Source organism: Salmo salar, chromosome 28 (genome assembly GCF_965601325.2).
Source record: "Salmo salar chromosome 28, fSalSal1, whole genome shotgun sequence".
Classification (NCBI taxonomy): Eukaryota; Metazoa; Chordata; class Actinopteri; order Salmoniformes; family Salmonidae; genus Salmo; species Salmo salar.
In genome coordinates, this window is record NC_138318.1 from 22,763,315 (window position 1) to 22,785,196 (window position 21,882).

The 21,882-nt window shown below is 41.1% G+C and overlaps 1 protein-coding gene across 1 annotated transcript; it reads left to right on the plus strand.

Moving 5' to 3' along the window:
- Window positions 1-69: 69 nt before the first annotated feature.
- Window positions 70-18,042, plus strand: ifngr1l2 (interferon gamma receptor 1-like 2). Its single transcript, NM_001360940.1, has 7 exons — window positions 70-318; window positions 14,731-14,851; window positions 15,126-15,304; window positions 15,549-15,709; window positions 15,954-16,122; window positions 16,384-16,505; window positions 16,777-18,042. Exons 1-7 carry the CDS (start codon window positions 249-251, stop codon window positions 17,161-17,163), a joined length of 1,209 nt encoding a protein of 402 aa, NP_001347869.1. The 5' UTR covers window positions 70-248; the 3' UTR covers window positions 17,164-18,042.
- The last annotated feature ends 3,840 nt before the right edge of the window (window positions 18,043-21,882 follow it).

Below are 21,882 nucleotides of genomic sequence, written 5' to 3' on the forward strand. Positions count from 1 at the left end.
GCCAGTAAACATTGTGTAGCAGGCGGGTCTAATGGCTGTTACAGGAACATTTCATTGGAAGTTGCGTACTGTTAGTCTACCGATTGGAGCAATGTCCTGGGGTCTGGCTGTACCGGAAATGCCCCAATTTATTTAGACAGACAAAAGGCTCTCAAGTCATCTAAAATAGCAATAGCTTATTCATATAGACATTCAAATACATTTCATATAGTTTTACATAGGCCTATAGACTCGACAAAATAAAAAAAATGGTCGGGATAGGGATAGCCCACATTTCCCTGATCTTCGTTTTAAGTCAACGTTATGTCGACTCTTACGGTAAGTAACTCTTGCCCTGAAATAGTTGGCTATAAATGTTGCTTTGTGATCAATCACTTGGAGCTGATGTTACTGTAAGTATTTAGTACAGTATAACCGCTTAATTCCTTCAACAACATAATGCAGGCTATAGGCCACTGTACAAGATGCTAATGTTCTTGGAATTTATATTGCTATTCCAAAAGTATACTTAGTATGAAAATATGTTCGAGGATCTCTTGGCGTAACTGCTAAGGTGTTGGGTTGACAGTAGCTGGACCTGTGTTCAGCTACTATTCGCTACAATATTGTCAGTCCGTGTGTTTTCTTTTATTCAGGCGGTGGACTGATACACAAACAGTTGTCCTTAAAGTAGGCAGTTGTTGTCAATAAATAAGGTGCTAGTTTAACTGTTTATTGTCAGTTGGTTTTGCATTATATTTGTATGCCAGTAGCCTAAGTAAAGTTTTGTTCCTTCAACCTCAGTGGGAAATTCACTGTAGATTTCACACTTACACCACAGAGAAAACATACAGTTACAGTAGACCTCTCTGTGGTCTGACACCTCTCTGTTATCTGACACATGCCTAACTTCATGTGTGAGTTATTACTGTACCCTCAGTGGTTTTTATGGAGTGGTCTAGTCTAGTGTGTTGTGCTCCACAGAACAGAGAATATTGCCTTTCCCCCACTCTAAAGTAACATTTATGTTGTGAAACTAAATCCGGAAGTGTATTTCCCCAAAACAGCACAGATGCTGGGTGAGGAAATGTTCAATCCTTTGTACGTGCACTACATACCATACATAATGGCCCACTGAAACATGAGTAATTCTTCTGTAATTCATTTATTAAAAACATTTTGTTATATCCAACATCCAATTATCCCCTGACAATGAGACCAGTTCCTTTCCTGACTTCATACAGGCTGATATTTTCACCTTCCTCAGCAGGTAACCTAGTGGTTAGAGCATTGGGCCAGTAACCGAAAGGTTTCTAGTTCAAATTCCTGAGCTGACAAAGTGAAAATCTGTCATTTTGCCCCTGAACAAGGCAGTTAACCCACTGTTCCTAGGCCGTCATTGTAAATAAGAATTTGTTCTTAACGGACTTGCCTAGTTAAATAAAGGTAAAATAAATATCTAAGAAGTGGTAGATGTGCTCTATTTCTTTGCTTCCTGTTCTTACATTTATTTTTGCGTCTTTTACTTCTGGTTTTGTACACCAGTTTCAAACAGCTGAAAATACAATATTTTTGGTTATTGAAAATATATTTCACAGCAATTTAGATGCTACAATATTCTCTACACTATTCATTGCTTGTTTTGTCACATAAACAGAAATTCAAATCAAACTTTATTTGTCACATGCTCCGAATACAAGTGTAGACCTTACCGTGAAATGCTTACATGCCCTTAACCAACAGAAGAGTTAAGAAAATATTTACCAAATAGTCTGAGGCAAAAAATTATAAAAATTAACACAATAGCATAACAATAACGAGGCTATATACAGGGGATACCGGTACCGAGTTAGTGTGCGGGGGTACAGGTTAGAGGTAATTTGCACATGTATCAGCAGTGTACAAAACAAATGGAGGGGGGGGGCAATGTAATAGTCCAGTGGCCATTTGATTAATTGTTCAGCAGCCTTATGGCTTGGGGGTAGAAGCTGTTAAGGAGCCTTTTGGTTCTAGACTTGGCGCTCCAGTACCGCTTGCCGTGTGGTAGCAGAGAAAACAGTCTATGACAATTTTATGGGGTTTCCTCTCACACCGCCTATGATATAGGTCCTGTATTGCAGGAAGCTTGGCCCCAGTGATGTACTGGGCCATACGCACTACCCTCTGTAGCTCCTTACGGTCAGATGCCGAGCAGTTGCCATACCAGGCGGCGATGCAACCGGTCAGGATGCTCTTTAAGGTGCAGCTGTATAGCTTTTTGAGGATCTGGGGACCCATGCCAAATCTTTTCAGTCTCCTGACGGGGAAAAGGTTTTGTCATGCCCTCTTCATGACTGTCTTGGTTTGTTTGGATCATGATAGATTGTTGGGGATGTGGACACCAAGGAACTTGAAATTAGGCAAACTATTAGAATTTTAGCATGCAGCTATCATAAACCATAATTTATTGGCATGGGAATTATTTAGATTTACTTTTTTTATTTTATTCTACAGCATACCTGCATAGAAGAGTCAACATACATGTAAGCATACAGTATATTTTTTTATTCCTTCTTGAAATGGAGTTGTGGGACTTCGGTGGTTCCTCAAAGACAGCACCTGCTCTTGTGAAATAACAGTGACGTGCTGCTGTGTTCTGTTGAAACCTTTCAGACGTCAGACATAATGATCCCCAGAGTAATTTGTAGAAAGAAACAAACATTGTTTTGTGGATCTCCCTGTTACAATTTTGCTCTGAAGTCAGTTTTTATCTTTTGTTTTCCTTTAATTCCAAACTGATACAGATGATTTTGGTTTACCGGTGGATTGAGTTTAACCAAATCTTTCGCAAATAAGGAGCTAGGCCGATCATGAATCTGTATCTGCAATTGTGTCTAAAAGAATAGTGAAGCCTGAACCGAGAAGACCATGTAGAGCAGGTACTATTACAGATATATTAGGTGCTATGGGATAGGGTTCAGCCACCACAGGTCTGTCCTGCAAAAATAAGTCCAAGATATTTTCAGAAGAGTATTCAGATAATGGTTCACCACACCACACTTCTTTGAAAAAGTGAGAGTGTATAAAAGCAGTTTTATGGAAAGAATAGAAAGGAATAACCATGATTATAGGGTTACATACAATATACAGGCCCAGTAAACTCTGGATGTATACAGGTAGCCTAGTGGTTAAAGCATTGGGCCAGTAACCAAAAGGTTGCTGGATTGAATCCCTGTGCTGACAAGGTAAAAGTATGTCGTTCTACCCCTGAACAAGGCAGTTAACCCACTGTTCTCCTTTCGTGGCCGTCATTGTAAATAAGAATTTGTTCTTAACTGACTTGCCTAGTTAAATAAAAGTTTAAAAAAATACACTGAGTTTACAAAACATTAATAACATCTGCTGTTTCCTTGACAGTCTGACCAGATGAAAGCTATGATCCTTTATTGATGTCACTTGTTAAATCCACTTCAGTCAGTGCCAATGAAGGGGAGGAGACAGGTTAAAGAAGGATTTTTAAGCTTTGAGACAATTGAGACATGGATTATGTATGCCATTCAGTCAATATAAAAGATGTAAGTGCCTTTGAACAGGGTATTGACACAAACCAGGCACACCGGTTTGTGTCAAGAACTGCAATGCTGCTGGGTTTATCACAGTTTCCTGTGTGTATCAAGAATGGTCCACTACCCAACGTGTTACAGTTTTTACTCAACAATGAAATTAAACACAGACTACCCTTGCTAATCAGGAGACTCTTGGGAATGTTTTGGTGGACTGTCAATAGAATTACTCCACCAGGACCTGGTACGATCAAGTTTGTAGCATGGCTAGCACGGATGGCTCTGATTATGCACTGTCAGCTTGCAGTCGAAGCTACAAAACACTTTTAGAGCTAACTAGTGCTTTCAAATTGTATTCTGATGTTGACAGCAGGTGATAGTTATATTCATTACATAGCTCACTTAGCTAGCTAACATACAGTACAAGTCAAAAGTTTAGACACACCTACAGTTGAAGTCGGAAGTTTACATACACTTAGGTTGGAGTCGTTAAAAATCGTTTTTCAACCACTCCACAAATTTCTTGTTGACAAACTATAGTTTGGCAAGTCGGTTAGGACATCTACTTTGTGCATGACACAAGTCATTTTTCCAACGATTGTTTACAGACAGATTATTTCACTTATAATTCACTGTATCACAATTCCAGTGGGTCAGAAGTTGACTCTGCCTTTAAACAGATTGGTATATTCCAGAAAATTATGTCATGGCTTTAGAAGCTTCTGATAGGCTAATTGACATCATGTGTGTCAATTGGAAGTGTACCTGTGGATGTATTTCAAGGGCTACCTTCAAACTCAGTGCCTCTTTGCTTGACATCATGGGAAAATGAAAAGAAATCAGCCAAGACCTCAGATAGAAAATTGTAGACCTCCACAAGTCTGGTTCATCCTTGGGAGCATTTTCCAAACGCCTGAAGGTACCACATTCATCTGTATAAACAATAGTACGCAAGTATGAACAACATGGGACCACGCAGCCGTCATACCACTCAGGAAGGAGACGCGTTCTGTCTCCTAGAGATGAACGTACTTTGGTGCGAAAAGTGCAAATCAATCCCAGAACAACAGCAAAGGCCCTTGTGAAGATGCTGGAGGAAACAGGTAAAAAAGTATCTATATCCACAGTAAAACGAGCCCTATATCGACATAACCTGAAAGGCCGCTCAGCAAGGAAGAAGCCACTGCTCCAAAACCGCCATAAAAAAGCCAGACTATGGTTTGCAACTGCACATGGGGACAAAGATCGTACTTTTTGGAGAAATGTCCTCTGGTCTGATGAAACAAAAATATAACTGTTTGGCCATAATGACCATCGTTATGTTTGGAGGAAAAAGGGGGATGCTTGCAAGCCGAAGAACACCATTCCAACCGTGAAGCACGTGGGTGGCAGCATCATGTTGTGGGGGTTCTTTGCTGCAGGAGGGACTGGTGCACTTCATAAATAGATGGCATCATGCGGTAGGAAAATTATGTGGTATATTGAAGCAACAGCTCAAGACATCAGTCCGGGAGTTAAAGCTTGATGGCAAATGGGTCTTCCAAATGGACAATGACCCCAAGCATACTTCCAAAGTTGTGGCAAAATGGCTTAAGGACAACAAAGTCAAGGTATTGGAGTGGCCATCTCAAAGCCCTGACCTCAATCCTATAGCAAATGTGTGGGCGGAACTGAAAAAGCGTGTGCGAGCAAGAAGGCCTACAAACCTGACTCAGTGTCACCAGTTTTGTCAGGAGGAATGGGCCAAAATTCACCCAACTTATTGTGGGAAGCTTGTGGAAGGGAACCCAAAATGTTTGACACAAGTTAAACAATGTAAAGGCAATGCTGCCAAATACTAATTGAGTGTGTGTGTAAACTTCTGACCCACTGGGAATGTGATGAAAGAAATAAAAGCTGAAAGAAATAATTCTCTCTACTATTATTCTGACATTTCACATTCTTAAAATAAAGTGGTGATCCTAACTGACCTAAGACAGGGAATCTTTACTAGGATTAAATGTCAGGAATTGTGAAAAACTGAGTTTAAATGTATTTTGCTCAGGTGTATGTAAACTTCCGACTTCAACTGTACTAATTCAAGGGTTTTTCTTTATTTTGACTATTTTCTACATTGCAGAATAACAGTGAAGACATCCAAACTATAAAATAGCACATATGGAATCATGTAGTAACCAAAACTGTGTTAAACATCTGAGATTCTTCAAAGTATCCACCCTTTGTCTTGATGACAGCTTTGCACACTCTTGGCATACTCTCAACCAGCTTCATGAGGTAGTCACATGGAATGCATTTCAATTAACCTCTATGGGCAAGGCGGGACGAATTCGTCCCACCTACGTAACAGCCACCTGAATTCAGTGGCGCGATTTTTGAATCGTTTGAAATACTATTACTTCAATTTCTCAAACATATGACTATTTTACAGCTATTTAAAGACAAGACTCTCCTTAATCTAACCACACTGTCCGATTTCAAAAAGGCTTTACAACGAAAGCAAAACATTAGATTATGTCAGGAGAGTGCCCAGCCAGAAATAAATCAGACACCCATTTTTCAAGCTAGCATATAATGTCACAAAAACCCAAACCACAGCTAAATGCAGCTCTAACCTTTTATGATCTTCATCAGATGACACACCTAGGACATTATGTTATACAATACATGCATGTCTGTTCAATCAAGTTCATATTTATATCAAAAAACAGCTTTTTACATTAGCATGTGACGTTCAGAAAAAGCATACCCCCCGCAAACTTCCGGGGAATTTACTAACAGTTTGCTAAATTACTCACGATAAACGTTCACAAAAAGCATAACAATTATTTTAAGAATTATAGATACATTACTCCTCTATGCACTCGATATGTCCGATTTTAAAATAGCTTTTCGGATGAAGCACATTTTGCAATATTCTAAGTACATAGCCCAGCCATCACGGCTAGCTATTTAGACACCTGGCAAGATTAGCCTTCACCAAAATCCTATTTCCTATAAGAAAAATGTTCTTACCTTTCCTGTTCTTCGTCAGAATGCACTCCCAGGACTTCTACTTCAATAACAAATGTAGGTTTGGTCCCAAATAATCCATCGTTATATCCAAATATCCTCTGTTTTGTTCGTGCGTTCTAGACACTATACGAATGGTAAATAACGGTCCATTACCGTACTTCGAAATATTCCATTACCGTACTTCGAAGCATGTCAACCGCTGTTTAAAACCAATTTTTATGCCATTTATCTCGTAGAAAAGCGATAATATTCCGACCGGGAATCTGCAATAAGCTAAACAGCCGAATGAAATTTCTCCACGGGGGCGAATCGTGCACGCGCCTCATTCAATGGTCCTCTGATCGGCCACTTGGATAAGGCGATAATCTGTTTCAGCCAGAGGCTGCCTCGTCATCGTTCAGGTTTTTCCCGGGTTCTGAGAGCCTATTGGAGCTCTGGGAATTGTCACGTTACAGCTAAGATCCTTACTCTTCAATAAACAGATGCAAGACGCACGACTCCTTGTCAGACAGGCCACTTCCTGCATGAAACCTTGTCAGGTTTTTGCCTGCCATAGGAGTTCTGTTATACTCACAGACACCATTCAAACAGTTTTAGAAACTTTAGGGTGTTTTCTATCCAAACCTGAACAATAATATGCATATTCTAGCTTCCGAGTTGGTGTAGGAGGCAGTTAAAAATGGGCACATATTTTTTCCAAAATTGTCAATACTGCCCCCTAGCCCAAACAGGTTAACAGCTGTGTCTTGTTAACCTCTCTAGGGTAGGCGGGACGAATTCGTCCCACCTACGTAACAGCCAGTTGAATCCTGTGGCGCGATTTTCAAATACCTTAAAAATCCTATTACTTCAATTTCTCAAACATATGACTATTTTACAGCTATTTAAAGACAAGACTCTCGTTAATCTAACCACACTGTCCGATTTCAAAAAGGCTTTACAACGAAAGCAAAACATTAGATTATGTCAGCAGAGTACCCAGCCAGAAATAATCAGACACCCATTTTTCAAGCTAGCATATAATGTCACAAAAACCCAGAAGACAGCTAAATGCAGCACTAACCTTTGATGATCTTCATCAGATGACACACCTAGGACATTATGTTATACAATACATGCATGTTTTGTTCAATAAAGTTCATATTTATATCAAAAAACAGCTTTTTACATTAGCATGTGACGTTCAGAACTAGCATACCCCCCGCAAACTTCCGGGGAATTTACTAAAAATTTACTAAATTACTCACGATAAACGTTCACAAAAAGCATAACAATTATTTTAAGAATTATAGATACAGAACTCCTCTATGCACTCGATATGTCCGATTTTAGAATAGCTTTTTGGTGAAAGCACATTTTGCAATATTCTAAGTACATAGCCCAGCCATCACGGGCTAGCTATTTAGACACCCGGCAAGTTTAGCCTTCACCAAAATCAGATTTACTATTATAAAAGTTTGATTACCTTTTGTTGTCTTCGTCAGAATGCACTCCCAGGACTGCTACTTCAATAACAAATGTTGGTTTGGTCCAAAATAATCCATCGTTATATCCGAATAGCGGAGTTTTGTTCGTGCGTCCCAGAAACTATCCGAAATGGTAAATCAGGGTCGCGCGCATGGCGCAATTCGTGACAAAAAAATTCTAAATATTCCATTACCGTACTTCCAAGCATGTCAACCGCTGTTTAAAATCAATTTTTATGCAATTTATCTCGTAAAAAAGCGATAATATTCCGACCGGGAATCTCCTTTTCGGAAAACAGAGGAAAAAACACAAAGACGGGGGCGGCCAGTGCACGCGCCTAAGCCCATAGTCCCTTGATCGGCCACTTGAGAAAGGCGATAATGTGTTTCAGCCTGGGGCTGGAATGACGACATTCAGGTTTTTCCCGGGCTCTGAGAGCCTATTGGAGCTGTGGGAAGTGTCACGTTACCGCAGAGATCCTTTGTAATTGAATGAGATGTCAAAGAAAGACAATAAAAGGTCAGACAGGCCACTTCCTGTAAAGGAATCTCTCAGGTTTTGACCTGCCATTTGAGTTCTGTTATACTCACAGACACCATTCAAACAGTTTTAGAAACTTTGGAGTGTTTTCTATCCAAAGCCAATAATTATATGCATATTCTAGTTACTGGGCAGGAGTAGTAACCAGATTAAATCGGGTACGTTTTTTATCCAGCCGTGTCAATACTGCCCCCTAGCCCTAACAGGTTAAACGGTATTTTGTGGAATTTCTTTCCTTCTTAATGTGTTTGAGCCAATCAGTTGTGTTGTGACAAGGTAAGGGTGGTATACAGAAGATAGCCCTATTTAGTAAAAGACCAAGTCCATACTATGGCAAGAACAGCTCAAATAAGCAAAGAGAAACGACAGTCAATCATTACTTTAAGACATGAACGTTAGTCAATACAGAAAATGTCAAGAACTTGAAGTTTCTTCAAGTGCAGTCGCAAAAACTATCAAGCGCTATGATGAAACTGTCTCTCATGAGAAACTCCACAGGAATGGAAGACCCAGAGTTACCTCTGCTGCAGAGAATAAGTTCATTAGAGTTACCAGCCTCAGAAATTGCAGCCCAAATAAATGCTTCAGAGTTCAAGCAACAGATACATTTCAACATCAACTGTTCAGAGGAGACTGCGTGAAATAAGCCTTCATGGTCGATATTGCTGCAAAGAAACCACTACTAAAGGACACCAATAAGAAGAAGTGACTTGCTTGGGCCAAGAAACGCAAGCAATGGACATTAGATTGGTGTAAATCTGTCATTTGTTCTGAAGAGTCCAAATGAGATTTTTGGTTCCAACCACCGTGTGTTTGTGAGACTCAGAGTAGGTGAACGGATTATCTCTGCATGTGTGGTTCCCACTGTGAAGCATGGAGGAGGAGGTATGATGGTGTGGGGGTGCTTTACTGGTGACACTGTCAGTAATTTATTTAGAATTCAAGGCACACTTAACCAGCATGGCTACCACAGCATTCTGCAGTGATACACCATCGCATCTGGTTTGCACTTAGTTCCACTATCATTTGTTTTTCAACAGGACAATGACCCAACACATATTCAGACTGTGTAAGGGCTATTTGACCAAGAAGGAGAGTGATGGAGTGCAGCATCAGATGACCTGACCTCCACAATCACCTGACCTCAACCCATTTGAGATGGTTTGGGATGAGTTGGACCTCAGAGTGAAGGAAAAGTAGCCAACAAGTGCAGAGCACAAGTGGGAACTCCTTCAAGACTGTTGTAAAAGCATTCCTCATTAAGCTGGTTGAGAGAATGCTAAGAGTGTGCAAAGCTGTCATCAAGGCAAAGGGTGGCTACTTTGAAGAATCTAAAATATAAACTATATTTTGATTTGTTCAATACTTTTTTTGTTTACAACATTATTCCATATATGTTATATTATAGTTTTAATGTATTTACTATTATTCTACAATGTAGAAAATAGTAAAAATGAAGATAAACCCTTGAATGAGTAGGTGTGTCCAAACTTTTGACTGGTACTGTACATTTAGAGAAAACAAGTTATATTAACTGGCTAGCTAGCTAGCGTTATCAGCGTTTAATGGTGGCCAACAATACTGAGAGCTAGCAAATAATAATTTGTAGTATAATTTAAGAATTGAAAAATACTCAATTTCAGGAATCACTGTCGCATGTACCCCTGGTGCACTGTTAAAAACTGGCCGTGCACAAATTGATTTTGTCCCCCCACACCAAACGCGATCAAGACACGCAGGTTAAAATATCAAAACAAACTCTGAACCAATTATATTAATTTGGGGACAGGTTGAAAAGCATTAAACAATTATGGCAATTTAGCTAGCTAGCTTGCTGTTGCTAGCAAATTTGTCCTGGGATATAAACGTTGTTATTTTACCTGAAATGCACAAGGTCCCGTGTGGCTCAGTTGGCAGAGCATGATGTTTGCGACGCCAGGGTTGTGGGTTCGATTCCCATGGGGGACCAGTACGGAGAAAAAATGTATGAAATGTATGCATTCACTACTGTAAGTCGCTCTGGATAAGAGCGTCTGCTAAATGACTAAAATTTAAATGTTAAATTATTTAGCCATTTTTTTGTCTTTTTCTAAAAGAGAACTGTACTTTTGCCATTGGCTTCCATTCTTTTTTTAAACGAGAGCTTGTCCAAGGATGTCAGACACGAGCTTGGTGAGACGGTTGCTATCCAACGGAGCACTGCAATTGGTTGCCCAATATTCTAGGGCAGACCTTGGCAAAGGGTCAATTGGAATGAATGGCTGATTTTATTTTTGCAGGAACATTTAAGTAAGGCATGTGATATCAGAAATAATATAATGAATGTCAGTATACAGTATCAGTTCTCTATGTTTGACAAGTAGTATGGAGCTGCAGCTTGCAGTATTGCTTCTTCACCATTTGTAATATTCCATGTGAATATGGTGATGTTTTTTCCCCATTTAGATCAATTAACCATCTAAATAGTTTGGAATTATTTACAAAAGAATTGTGTGAAAGTACCAGGTTTTGCCCACTAGATGCTGCTGTTTATGGTACTGCCAGAATGTTCTTTTATCCATTTTGCTGGTTTATTAAATGAATCACAACATTATTTTTGCAACTTTGGGGTAGAAAACCAATAACTTTTACTCATGATGAAAATAAATTGTGTGGTCAAGCCAGTCCTCCATGAAAGCAATTCAGTTTGTCCTTCTCTTTGCAACCTAATGCTTCAACCCAGCTCTTTGAATAGTCCCAACAAATGCCAGCTTTCTGAGGGCTATCTGTATAGTGCAATTCTCATATGAAGACTTTTCCTACAAGCCCAACACTTTGATGGAGAAATGGGCAAGTGACTAAAATGTTGCGACAACCATAATAAAATAATACAATTATAAACCATTGCATGGCAGTCATGTTTTTAAATAAAATTATTAGAATCTCTGTATGTGATTAGTGACATTTACCATTAAACTCAACCCAACTCAATAACATTATTACCATTGCAAAACACTATTCAGCGTGTTTTTTTTTTACTTTTACCATTGAAACCATTAGAACTGCCGTAGCCTAATGGTTTGCTTGTTCACCTGTAAGGGTCTAACTAATCTAGACCTTTTTGAAGAGAATAAACCACACAGAGGGCACAAATTAAGCCTAAAAGAATTAAACTGAATTGCTTTCAGCAGGCCTGGCTAAAATTGTGAGGATGACCATACAATCTATTTTCATCATGAACAAAAGCTATTGGTTTTCTACCCAAATTGAATTAATTTAATAAACACAAGAGACCAGCCACATGGGAAACATCTAGTGGGCAAAACTTTGTAATTTCACACTAATTTATGGTAAATAATTCAAGCGACTTCAGAGGCTAATTACTTTGAACAGGGGGAAAAAAACATCACCAGATTCACAGGTCTCTAATGGATGAATTACAAAGGATGAAGAAGCAATACTCCAAGCAGCAGCTCCATACTACTTGTCAAACATAGAGAACCGATACTGTATACTGGCTGTTTGGGTTGGGTGTGGAGGGTACGTGGGTGGCTTTTGATCAGTTTATTGGATTCTTCATGCCTTACTCATTGTTAGTAAAATGTATGGTCCAAATCGGATGTTAGATACTAGATTTATTAAAGATTATATGAATCATATAAATTAAAATGGCCAATTTGCTTTCTCAGAGATCAAATTATAGGAATTCAAATTTTATCCGTTTCTAACTACATAAAGTATTTCAGAACAATCTGAAATGGTGTGTGTCAATCCTCTTTCTTGTGCTTTTTGAGGTGTAATGACTCATCTGTATTCTTCAGATACTGTATATAGCAGGGTTCCGCAATAGGTGGCCTGCGGGACAAATTAATTGCCTCCCCCCAAGTTTTCTGAGCAAAAATAATAATAATACAAAAATAATAATAATTAATATTAATAATAATGTTTTGTTATTGGACATAAGACTGTAAAATCACCAATTTAGGAAATCTGTTCCCAAGTATCCACATGCATAAATAGAGAGGGATATGTGATTGTATCCCAATGTAATCAAGGTTTGAATCATGATTCTGTTTTTGTTCAATAATGTATCTGTTTTTTGTATTCTTGAAGTCAATTTGCAGTCTACAAATGATTTATAACTAACTATGTTCTGGTCCCCTTAACATCCGCTCAAGAAAACATTGGCCCACAGCTGACTGTGATTGGGGACCCCTGGTATACAGGTTATTGGTGCAACATCACTTGGATAGATTTAATTGCTAGTATGTTATGCTGTTATAGATATATTATAAGCTGGGTGGTTCCAGCCCTGAATGCTGATTGGCTCCTAATTACCTTTCCTTCTTACATCAGCTGATATCTCAAAGTGCTGTACAGAAACCCAGCCTAAAACCCCTAGGAAGAAACCTAGAGAGGAACCAGGCTATGAGGGGTGGCCAGTCCTCTTCTGGCTGTGCCGGGTGGAGATTATAACAGAACATGGCCAAGATGTTAAAATGTTCATAGATGACCAATAGTGTCAAATAATAATAATCACAGTGGTTGTCGAGGGTGCAACAGGTCAGCACCTCAGGAGTAAATGTCAGTTGGCTTTTCGTAGCCGATCATTCAGAGTATCTCTACCGCTCCTGCTGTCTCTAGAGAGTTGACAGCAAGGAGTCATCAGGCATGGGTATTCATAGACAGAGCTATTTATTTGACCTTTGCATAGCACCGAACTCATTCCCAAAGTACCCCACTCTGTCCCTGTATAGCACCGACCTCAACCCACTCCCGCAGTACCCCACTCTGTCCCTGTATAGCACCGACCTCAACTCATTCCCGCAGTACCCCACTCTGTCCCTGTATAGCACCGACCTCAACCCACTCCCGCAGTACCCCACTCTGTCCCTGTATAGCACCGACCTCAACCCACTCCCGCAGTACCCCACTCTGTCCCTGTATAGCACCGACCTCAACTCATTCCCACAGTACCCCACTCTGTCCCTGTATAGCACGGACCTCAACCCATTCCCGCAGTACCCCACTCTGTCCCTGTATAGCACCGACCTCAACCCACTCCCGCAGTACCCCACTCTGTCCCTGTATAGCACCGACCTCAACCCACTCCCGCAGTACCCCACTCTGTCCCTGTATAGCACCGACTTCAACCCACTCCCGCAGTACCCCACTCTGTCCCTGTATAGCACCGACCTCAACCCACTCCCGCAGTACCCCAACCTGTCCCTGTATAGCACCGACCTCAACCCACTCCCGCAGTACCCCACTCTGTCCCGGTATAGCACCGACCTCAACCCACTCCCGCAGTACCCCACTCTGTCCCTGTATAGCACCGACCTCAACCCACTCCCACAGTACCCCACTATGTCCCTGTATAGCACCGACCTCAACCCACTCCCACAGTACCCCACTATGTCCCTGTATAGCACCCGACCAACCCACTCCCACAGTACCCCACTATGTCCCTGTATAGCACTGACCTCAACCCACTCCCACAGTACCCCACTCTGTCCCTGTATAGCACCGACCTCAACCCACTCCCACAGTACCCCACTCTGTCCCTGTATAGCACCGACCTCAACCCACTCCCACAGTACCCCACTCTGTCCCTGTATAGCACCCGACCTCAACCCACTCCCACAGTACCCCACTCTGTCCCTGTATAGCACCCGACCTCAACCCACTCCCACAGTACCCCACTCTGTCCCTGTATAGCACCGACCTCAACCCACTCCCACAGTACCCCACTCTGTCCCTGTATAGCACCGACCTCAACCCACTCCCACAGTACCCCACTCTGTCCCTGTATAGCACCGACCTCAACCCACTCCCACAGTACCCCACTCTGTCCCTGTATAGCACCGACCTCAACCCACTCCCACAGTACCCCACTCTGTCCCTGTATAGCACCGACCTCAACCCACTCCCACAGTACCCCACTCTGTCCCTGTATAGCACCGACCTCAACCCACTCCCACAGTACCCCACACTGTCCCTGTATAGCACCGACCTCAACCCATTCCCACAGTACCCCACTCTGTCCCTGTATAGCACCGACCTCAACCCATTCTGTGATGCGTGGTGCCTAAGAACAGCCCTTAGCAGTGGTATATTGGCCATATACCACACCCCCTCCTGCCTTATTGCTTAATTATAGCACAGTTTTGGAAACTGATTCTGACTAACTTTCTACTATTTTATCCTACAGTTCCTCCTCCTGTCAACGTTCGCCTCATTTGCCACAATTTTCACAATGTGATCTATTGGAACTACAGTGAACCATCTCTGCAGCCACAGTTCAATGTGAATATGACAAGACTACATTCTGGGTAGGTGCTGCAGCATATTGGTTGCTTAATCTCTCACCAAATAGGGCCTATGTTATCCAATGTAGGTTATATAGCTAGTGAATATTAATTAAGTCTTTCTTGCCACAATTTCAAGTAAAAATTGGAAAATCGACATGCACTGTCAGACCCATAGAAATGTAAAGTCCTGTCAACAGTTCTTTGTCAGCTTCTCCATTGTAATTGTGAACTAACATTTCAGTCCAAATCAGAGGTTGCCACTAACCCACAACAATTCTTTTCCTCTATCTTTCAGTGCTGCCTTGGTTTGTTCAAACACTTCCCTCTACCACTGCGATGTCTCCTCATTTACCAAAGTAATAGAAGAGGGCTACCGTTTCATATTGACTGCTGTTGTTGGACAGAATACAAATTCCTCCGAAATTTCATTCACCTATGACGATACAAAGTATCCAGACCCGGTGGATATACAGTGTAAGTCCTCACACTGAGCTAACCAAAAGGCGAATTATGGGAACAATGTTATACAGTATGTAGTGATTGACAACTAGAATTGGAGTAGTATCTTGAAAGGGTTTGTAAATACACTGTATGCACTACAGCACATGTAGCATTTCTTTGTTGATCTGACCACACAATGCTCAGAGCTGGGAGATTTTGAACATATTTTCTGACCTCAGATTTTTTTCACAAAGGAATGGTCTTGTGTGTTTTTTAGGCTCATTGGATTTCCCACCTGTCAACATCTCTGCTCTATCCGATCAACTTATCAAAGTTCAATTCATTCACCCGTTTCACATCTACAAACATGCCATCGTCAAAGATGAAAGACCGGATCATAAGGAATTTGATTACACGGTTGTCACAGAAGATCACTTGGTGAGAGCTGATGGAAAATCATGACTTATGAATTACTATATGATGGTTTCTGGGAACCACCTTTGTAGAAATTTCAATTTTTCTCATGTGTATACCCGCTGCAAATAGTTTTCACTTGCAAGCAAAGAAGCTTTATTTTTAAAAAGGGAACACATTTCCTATATTTTTATGAACATTATATAAAACAGGTTTTTCCGTTTTTTTGGAATATAGGCTAAATATATTCATTTTTTTATTTCTCCAGAAAGAGCATAGTTTTACCTGCTCTTACAAGCAACACCATGTGTGTGAGGTTGAAATACCAGTCGATGGAGAGATGGATAGGCACTGCATCAAGATCAAAGGAAAAATGAACAATGTTCATGTCTCAGCTCACCAGAACATATGCATTGAGGGGAAGCATGGGGATTCCGGTAAGACTCTTCATTTCTCACATGATGGATACGTCAAAGTCATATTAGCTCTCAGTACGTCTGTTATCGTTTAGTAGATATTGTCTGTAATCATTTGATAAACAACATCTGCTAATATCTAATATGTGCTTTGAAAGTTATACATGTCTGTATTGTCATATTATGGCTGATTTTATCAGCAAATGCTCAATTAGGACACTACAGTTTTGAATGTGAAATCAGTTTGACTGTCAGTCTAACTGCTGGATTTGTCCCCTGTAGGTCCTAGCTACACTGCCCTCTACATTGTGATCCCTATCGTTGCCATGGTGGTGATTGCGTTCATCGTGTGGCTGATATACAGTAAACTGACAAGTGGCTCATTCCCTCAACCAAAGATTTTGGTGTGTTCAGCCTTTCAACTGTTTAGCCTGCACTGCAGTGGATTTAGTCATAAACCTACTACATATAGACTAGATTATAGTCATGCAGAGATAGTTTCAGGAGAGCACTTGGTAGTACATTGTAGAAATGAGGAGTGTCATGTTCCTATTGGAGTTATCAAACTATTGATATGCTACTTCCTGTAAACACCGTCAAAACAATAGCAAATTTAAAACATATTTCACCCACAGAATGTTTGACTGAATGTTGCATATTCTCCTTCTCTGGTAGGCTTCCGTGCTGTCATATATGAGTTCAGGTGAGTCCCTTATGCACCCTGAAAGAGACATTCTGAGTGAGTTACAAACAGGTGGCTCCCCCCTGCTGCAGACCCCCGTGGAATCTTTGCCAAATGACTGTGAGGGTCTCATCAGTACCCCCCAGGAAGAGGTCCTCCGCCTCCCTATTGGACTGAAGGACCAGGAGTGGAGCGGTGGGGAGGTCATGTTGCCTAACGAGGGGTCAGGCTCTTCACTGGCGGTAACGAGAGAGTTGGGACTAGAGGGGAAGAGTGACTTCTCTGAGCCGTCTGACTATGACTGCCCCCATAGACCTGGGATCATTCCTGTGATAGAGGAGATGAGTCCTGGGGACAATGTTACAGGATACAAAATCTGAGTTTCTCAAGAGAAAGGATGGTGATTTATTTACATATGCTCAGCTCGTGCATCTACTTGACCGCACCTGAATCTGTTTGGGGGAGAGCAGGGTATTCAGTTTAGTCTTTGATTGGTTGTTCTAGGCCCACAGCCTGGAGTCCTACCAATAATTTTCCTGTTCCTTTAACTATTTAAATGGGCAGTCTATGGTGGAGATGGAGAGAATAATCAGAGGGGTAACCTGGGACTGTTGCTTACTCAGGCGAACCAGGGATAGTGAAAACCAAGTGGTCTTGAATGCTGGGAACTGCCCCATTAAATGTTGAATTTCATTACACCGAATTAATACATTTCCGACAGCACATTTGTAAAAATAAAAAGTGTCCCTCTTGTCCATTCTTTTACTGTGTCTACTTGAGTGATATGAATGTTTTCTAAGGTAACAAGAGAATAAGGGTTGAGAGAGCAGAATGAATGATATTCATTAGGTAATTGTCTTGTGCTGTGTATATTAGTTCTATTTGCACTTTATACATGACTGTCATACATGTACAATGTTTCAAAATGTATTATTAGGTCCTATTATATTCAGATGACCAAGTTCTACCAATGCAATTGGATTGCTGTGGTGATAATAATGTATGTTGTTAACAGTGCCTTGCTGTTTGCCCTATACCTAATTATTTAGTTTTTAATTGTGTACAATTTTGGCACTATGATTTTCATACAGCTAAAATTATATATAAAAAAATGATTAATGTAAAGGATTTTTCTATTTTGTGTGCAAACTAATTATGTTGTATTTAATGTTTTAAATCACCTTTCCCCAATAATTTCACTTATCTTCGTTATTTTGTATTTTCTTTGCATAATATACAATAAAAGCTAATTAAATGGATTATTGTAATTACTATATTAATACATGCAGATTTGAAAGAGCAAACGAATTGTTATCTTTGCAGGGTAGACTGACGGACATTGATGTCAATAAAATTCTATTTCATGTCAATTAAATTCTACCGTAAAGGAAGTAGATATTTCAGCAAAGCCAAACAACAGGTATTATATTTGTCACGTCCTGACCAGTAAAGGGGTCATTTGTCATTGTAGTATGGTCAGGGCGTGGCAGGGGTAGTTGTTTTTGTGTGTTTTAGGGTTGGTTTATTTAGAGGGGATTTGTTCTAGTTTTCATTTTCTATGTTCGTTTTCTATGTGGGGCCGAGTATGGTTTCCAATCAGAGGCAGATGTCTTTCGTTGTCTCTGATTGGAAGCCATACTTAGGCAGCCCTTTTTCCCTTTGGGTTTGTGGGTGGTTGTTTTCTGTATAGCCCATGTGCCTTACGGAACTGTTTTGTCATTTATTTTGTATGAGTGTTCTCTCTAAAAGTAAGAAGATGAGCACTATACCCGCTGCGCCTTGGTCTGTCCCTTACGACGCGCATGACAGTATTGATGAATATTGAAGCAGACCTTTAAAAGGAAAGAGCCTAACTGCTGTTATTGAAATGCTTCCTGAAAAGGTACTACGAAATAAGTACGAACTGTCGGATGTCTGTTTGCACAAGTCGCATATAACACTCCCCATCGGAGACCAGGGTTCAGTCCCAGTGTCCACCCTTCCCACTGTTTCTCCAACTTTCCTGTCTCCCCCTCTGATTTCCTTACTGTCTAAATTAAGTTAAAATAACTCAAATATATAATTTAAAGAAAAAGTAATGGCACCATTTGAGACATGCTGCTGTGCAAATCAAACCCACTTCTAAAAGTGAAGTGTGAAAATACATGATTGAATCGTGACCTTACTATATTGAAATGACCATGAAGATTGTGAATATGAAGATTGCAGTCACAGTGGTACATTGGCAATGTTAACGTAGAAAAAAGGAATATACATTAGTATATAAAAGTATCTGGTAGCTTCACTTTAGACGAGAGGATTCCGTTGCTGTCTATTTGTTTGAACGGTATAGGCCTTCACATTGGATTCTCCCAGCAGCACTGAGCTATGGATGATTCCTCGCCTGGTCTCTTCATAGTAAGGTGCACCCATGTCCCTCCCCAGTATGATGTCATGTGTCTGGCCAGACCAACACAAGGGGTAAGACACAGTCAGCCTCTGCAGATGCTGTACTGTGAAAGAGTCCAAAAGGGCTGGCTTGCTTGCTACAGAGTTGCACTTGATCAGTGTGAGATGCTACACCTCCGAGTTGTTCAGCAGGAGGGACACGTTGAGTGGGGACGTGTACCAGATGGTCAGGCATCTTATTTTCACCAAGCTGGAGCTGTCTGCCTGGTGCAGCAAAGAGAATGAGTGGTCCTTACAGGTACACTCTCTGGGGCTGATGATGCCACAGGCCACCAGCTCATGGACACCTGCACAGTATAACAGGCTGTGGTCAGTCACGTGGGCTAGTTTGAACTCTGGCCTGAGGAGGCCGGAAACTTCCATCCATCTCAAGCAGTACAGCAGAGCCTGACCAAGGTGCCTGAGGGCCAACATCACCACAAGGCCCTCACACAGCACAGCAAGCGTGATTAGCACTCAACTGTGTGTGTGGAGAGAGAAACAGACCACACAGTCCACTTAGACAGAGAAGCACATCTCAATTAAGTCAGGCCAAGATGGTGCCTCTGATCCCTTTATGAAATGGATCCTGTTCCCCAGCCAGAGAATGAGGAAATCTTCGGACCAAACTAAGCAGCTTTTGGATGATGAAGAGAGAACGTCTAATCACAGTCTTTTTTATGTTTGTAGCTCTGTCCAGGCTGAGCTGTTCCATGAGCTGTTTAAGGCTGTCCTGACCAGCTGGAATGGAGGATATTGACTCAGGAGCCTTGTTAGCACAGGGTTACATCTGTAAACAACAGAATGAACAGTAAATACAAACAGTTCATCCTGGACCTCACTCAAAGATGACTCCCACAATTCATCTAGCAAGTCAGAGGTCTCACAGGATTTTAATCTATATACTTGGAGCATTCCTGTGTCTTTCCACATTGGTTTGTCATTTTCAGGCCAAGTTGTGTGATTAAGTGACATATTGGCAGACAATAGCCTCATACTTGCTGTAATTGCCTGATTGTTTGGAGGTCTTATGCCAAACCACAGGAGGGCCTTGGATGGAAAAACAGATAAGTTAGCAGTGTTTTTAGAGACAAGCTATTGTTTAGAATATATTTCTAGTATATTCCAGGGATTCTGAGAACATCTATTAAAGATGTGAGATGTGTGCCAGTAACTAGTTTGAGTGTTTGTTGGTTGTGATCACTGATCAGGAACGCAGGACACATCCAGCTGTGGTCTATTAACTCCCTCCCTGAGAGATGAGTGTGTCCCTTTGTTTCAACTCGGGAGGGTCATTGGATACTATGTGCAGTTCCTTATGGAATCACATTCAGGTGCCCGCGTGGACACACATATACACACTTGCTGTTTAATAGTGCAGAACAAAAATGTCATTATAGACAGGATTGCACAAAGGCTGTTATTTATATGCACAGGCTTGATAAAAAGGGTGATACAATTTATAGTTTGTTCAAGTTAGCCTTTGTTCAAAATGTCTGGAGGTCAAATTTCAATTTATCAGCCAATCAACTTAATAGTTTTTCTGTTTTTGATGAAGACTCCCTCATGATTGGTTCAGTTACCAAACAAATCAAGAGGGTCTTCCTATCTATCACAGGTCTCCCCATAGAGCCAGAGCTTTGTTTTGGTCTCCCCATAGAGCCAGAGCTTTGTTTTGGTCTCCCCATAGAGCCAGAGCTTTGTTTTAGTCTCCCCATAGAGCCAGAGCTTTGTTTTGGTCTCCCCATAGAGCCAGAGCTTTGTTTTGGTCTCCCCATAGAGCCAGAGCTTTGTTTTGGTCTCCCCATAGAGCCAGAGCTTTGTTTTGGTCTCCCCATAGAGCCAGAGCTTTGTTTTAGTCTCCCCATAGAGCCAGAGCTTTGTTTTGGTCTCCCCATAGAGCCAGAGCTTTGTTTTGGTCTCCCCATAGAGCCAGAGCTTTGTTTTGGTCTCCCCATAGAGCCAGAGCTTTGTTTTGGTCTCCCCATAGAGCCAGAGCTTTGTTTTGGTCTCCCCATAGAGCCAGAGCTTTGTTTTGGTCTCCCCATAGAGCCAGAGCTTTGTTTTAGTCTCCCCATAGAGCCAGAGCTGTGGTTTGGTCTCCCCATAGAACCAGAGCTTTGTTTTGGTCTCCCCATAGAGCCAGAGCTTTGTTTTGGTCTCCCTATAGAACCAGCGCTTTGTTTTGCAGGCAGTTGAGCCCCAATAGAGAAATATAAATCATCCCAGACTGCCAAGACCATGCAGACCAGACCCAGACTCTTTCATTCCTCCTAAGGGGCCATATCCAGACCTCTTTGGTTCTCATTCAAACCATGTACCAAAGCGTGGCCAATGTGTCCAACAGTCCCAATGCTCTGTTGACTGTTAATAACCCTCGCTTACAATACGGTTTTGGAAAGCTTAGGAAGTCTACCTTCATATCACCCAAAAATGATTTTACAACTACAAAATATACAACTTATTGTGTGCCGTTCTAATCACTCCGCCATTTCATAGATGCAAAAATTATAAGTTCGCCTAATTTCAGTTGATGTGACAAAACAAGCAATTTATAGTGTAGAGAATCATTGAACCATCTAAACCACTGTAAAATATATTTTCATTAGCCAAACATATTGTATTTTCAGCTGTTTGAAGGTGGTGTACAAAACCAAAATTAAAAGGTGAAA

Bases quoted from the DNA above. Each gene is read 5' to 3' on its own strand.
- ifngr1l2 (NM_001360940.1), top strand. From the start codon at position 249: ATGGTCGGGATAGGGATAGCCCACATTTCCCTGATCTTCGTTTTAAGT. The intron at 319-14,730 runs GTAAGTAACTCT...TTTATCCTACAG, and splicing joins ACGTTATGTCGACTCTTACG to TTCCTCCTCCTGTCAACGTT. The intron at 14,852-15,125 runs GTAGGTGCTGCA...TCTATCTTTCAG, and splicing joins ATGACAAGACTACATTCTGG to TGCTGCCTTGGTTTGTTCAA.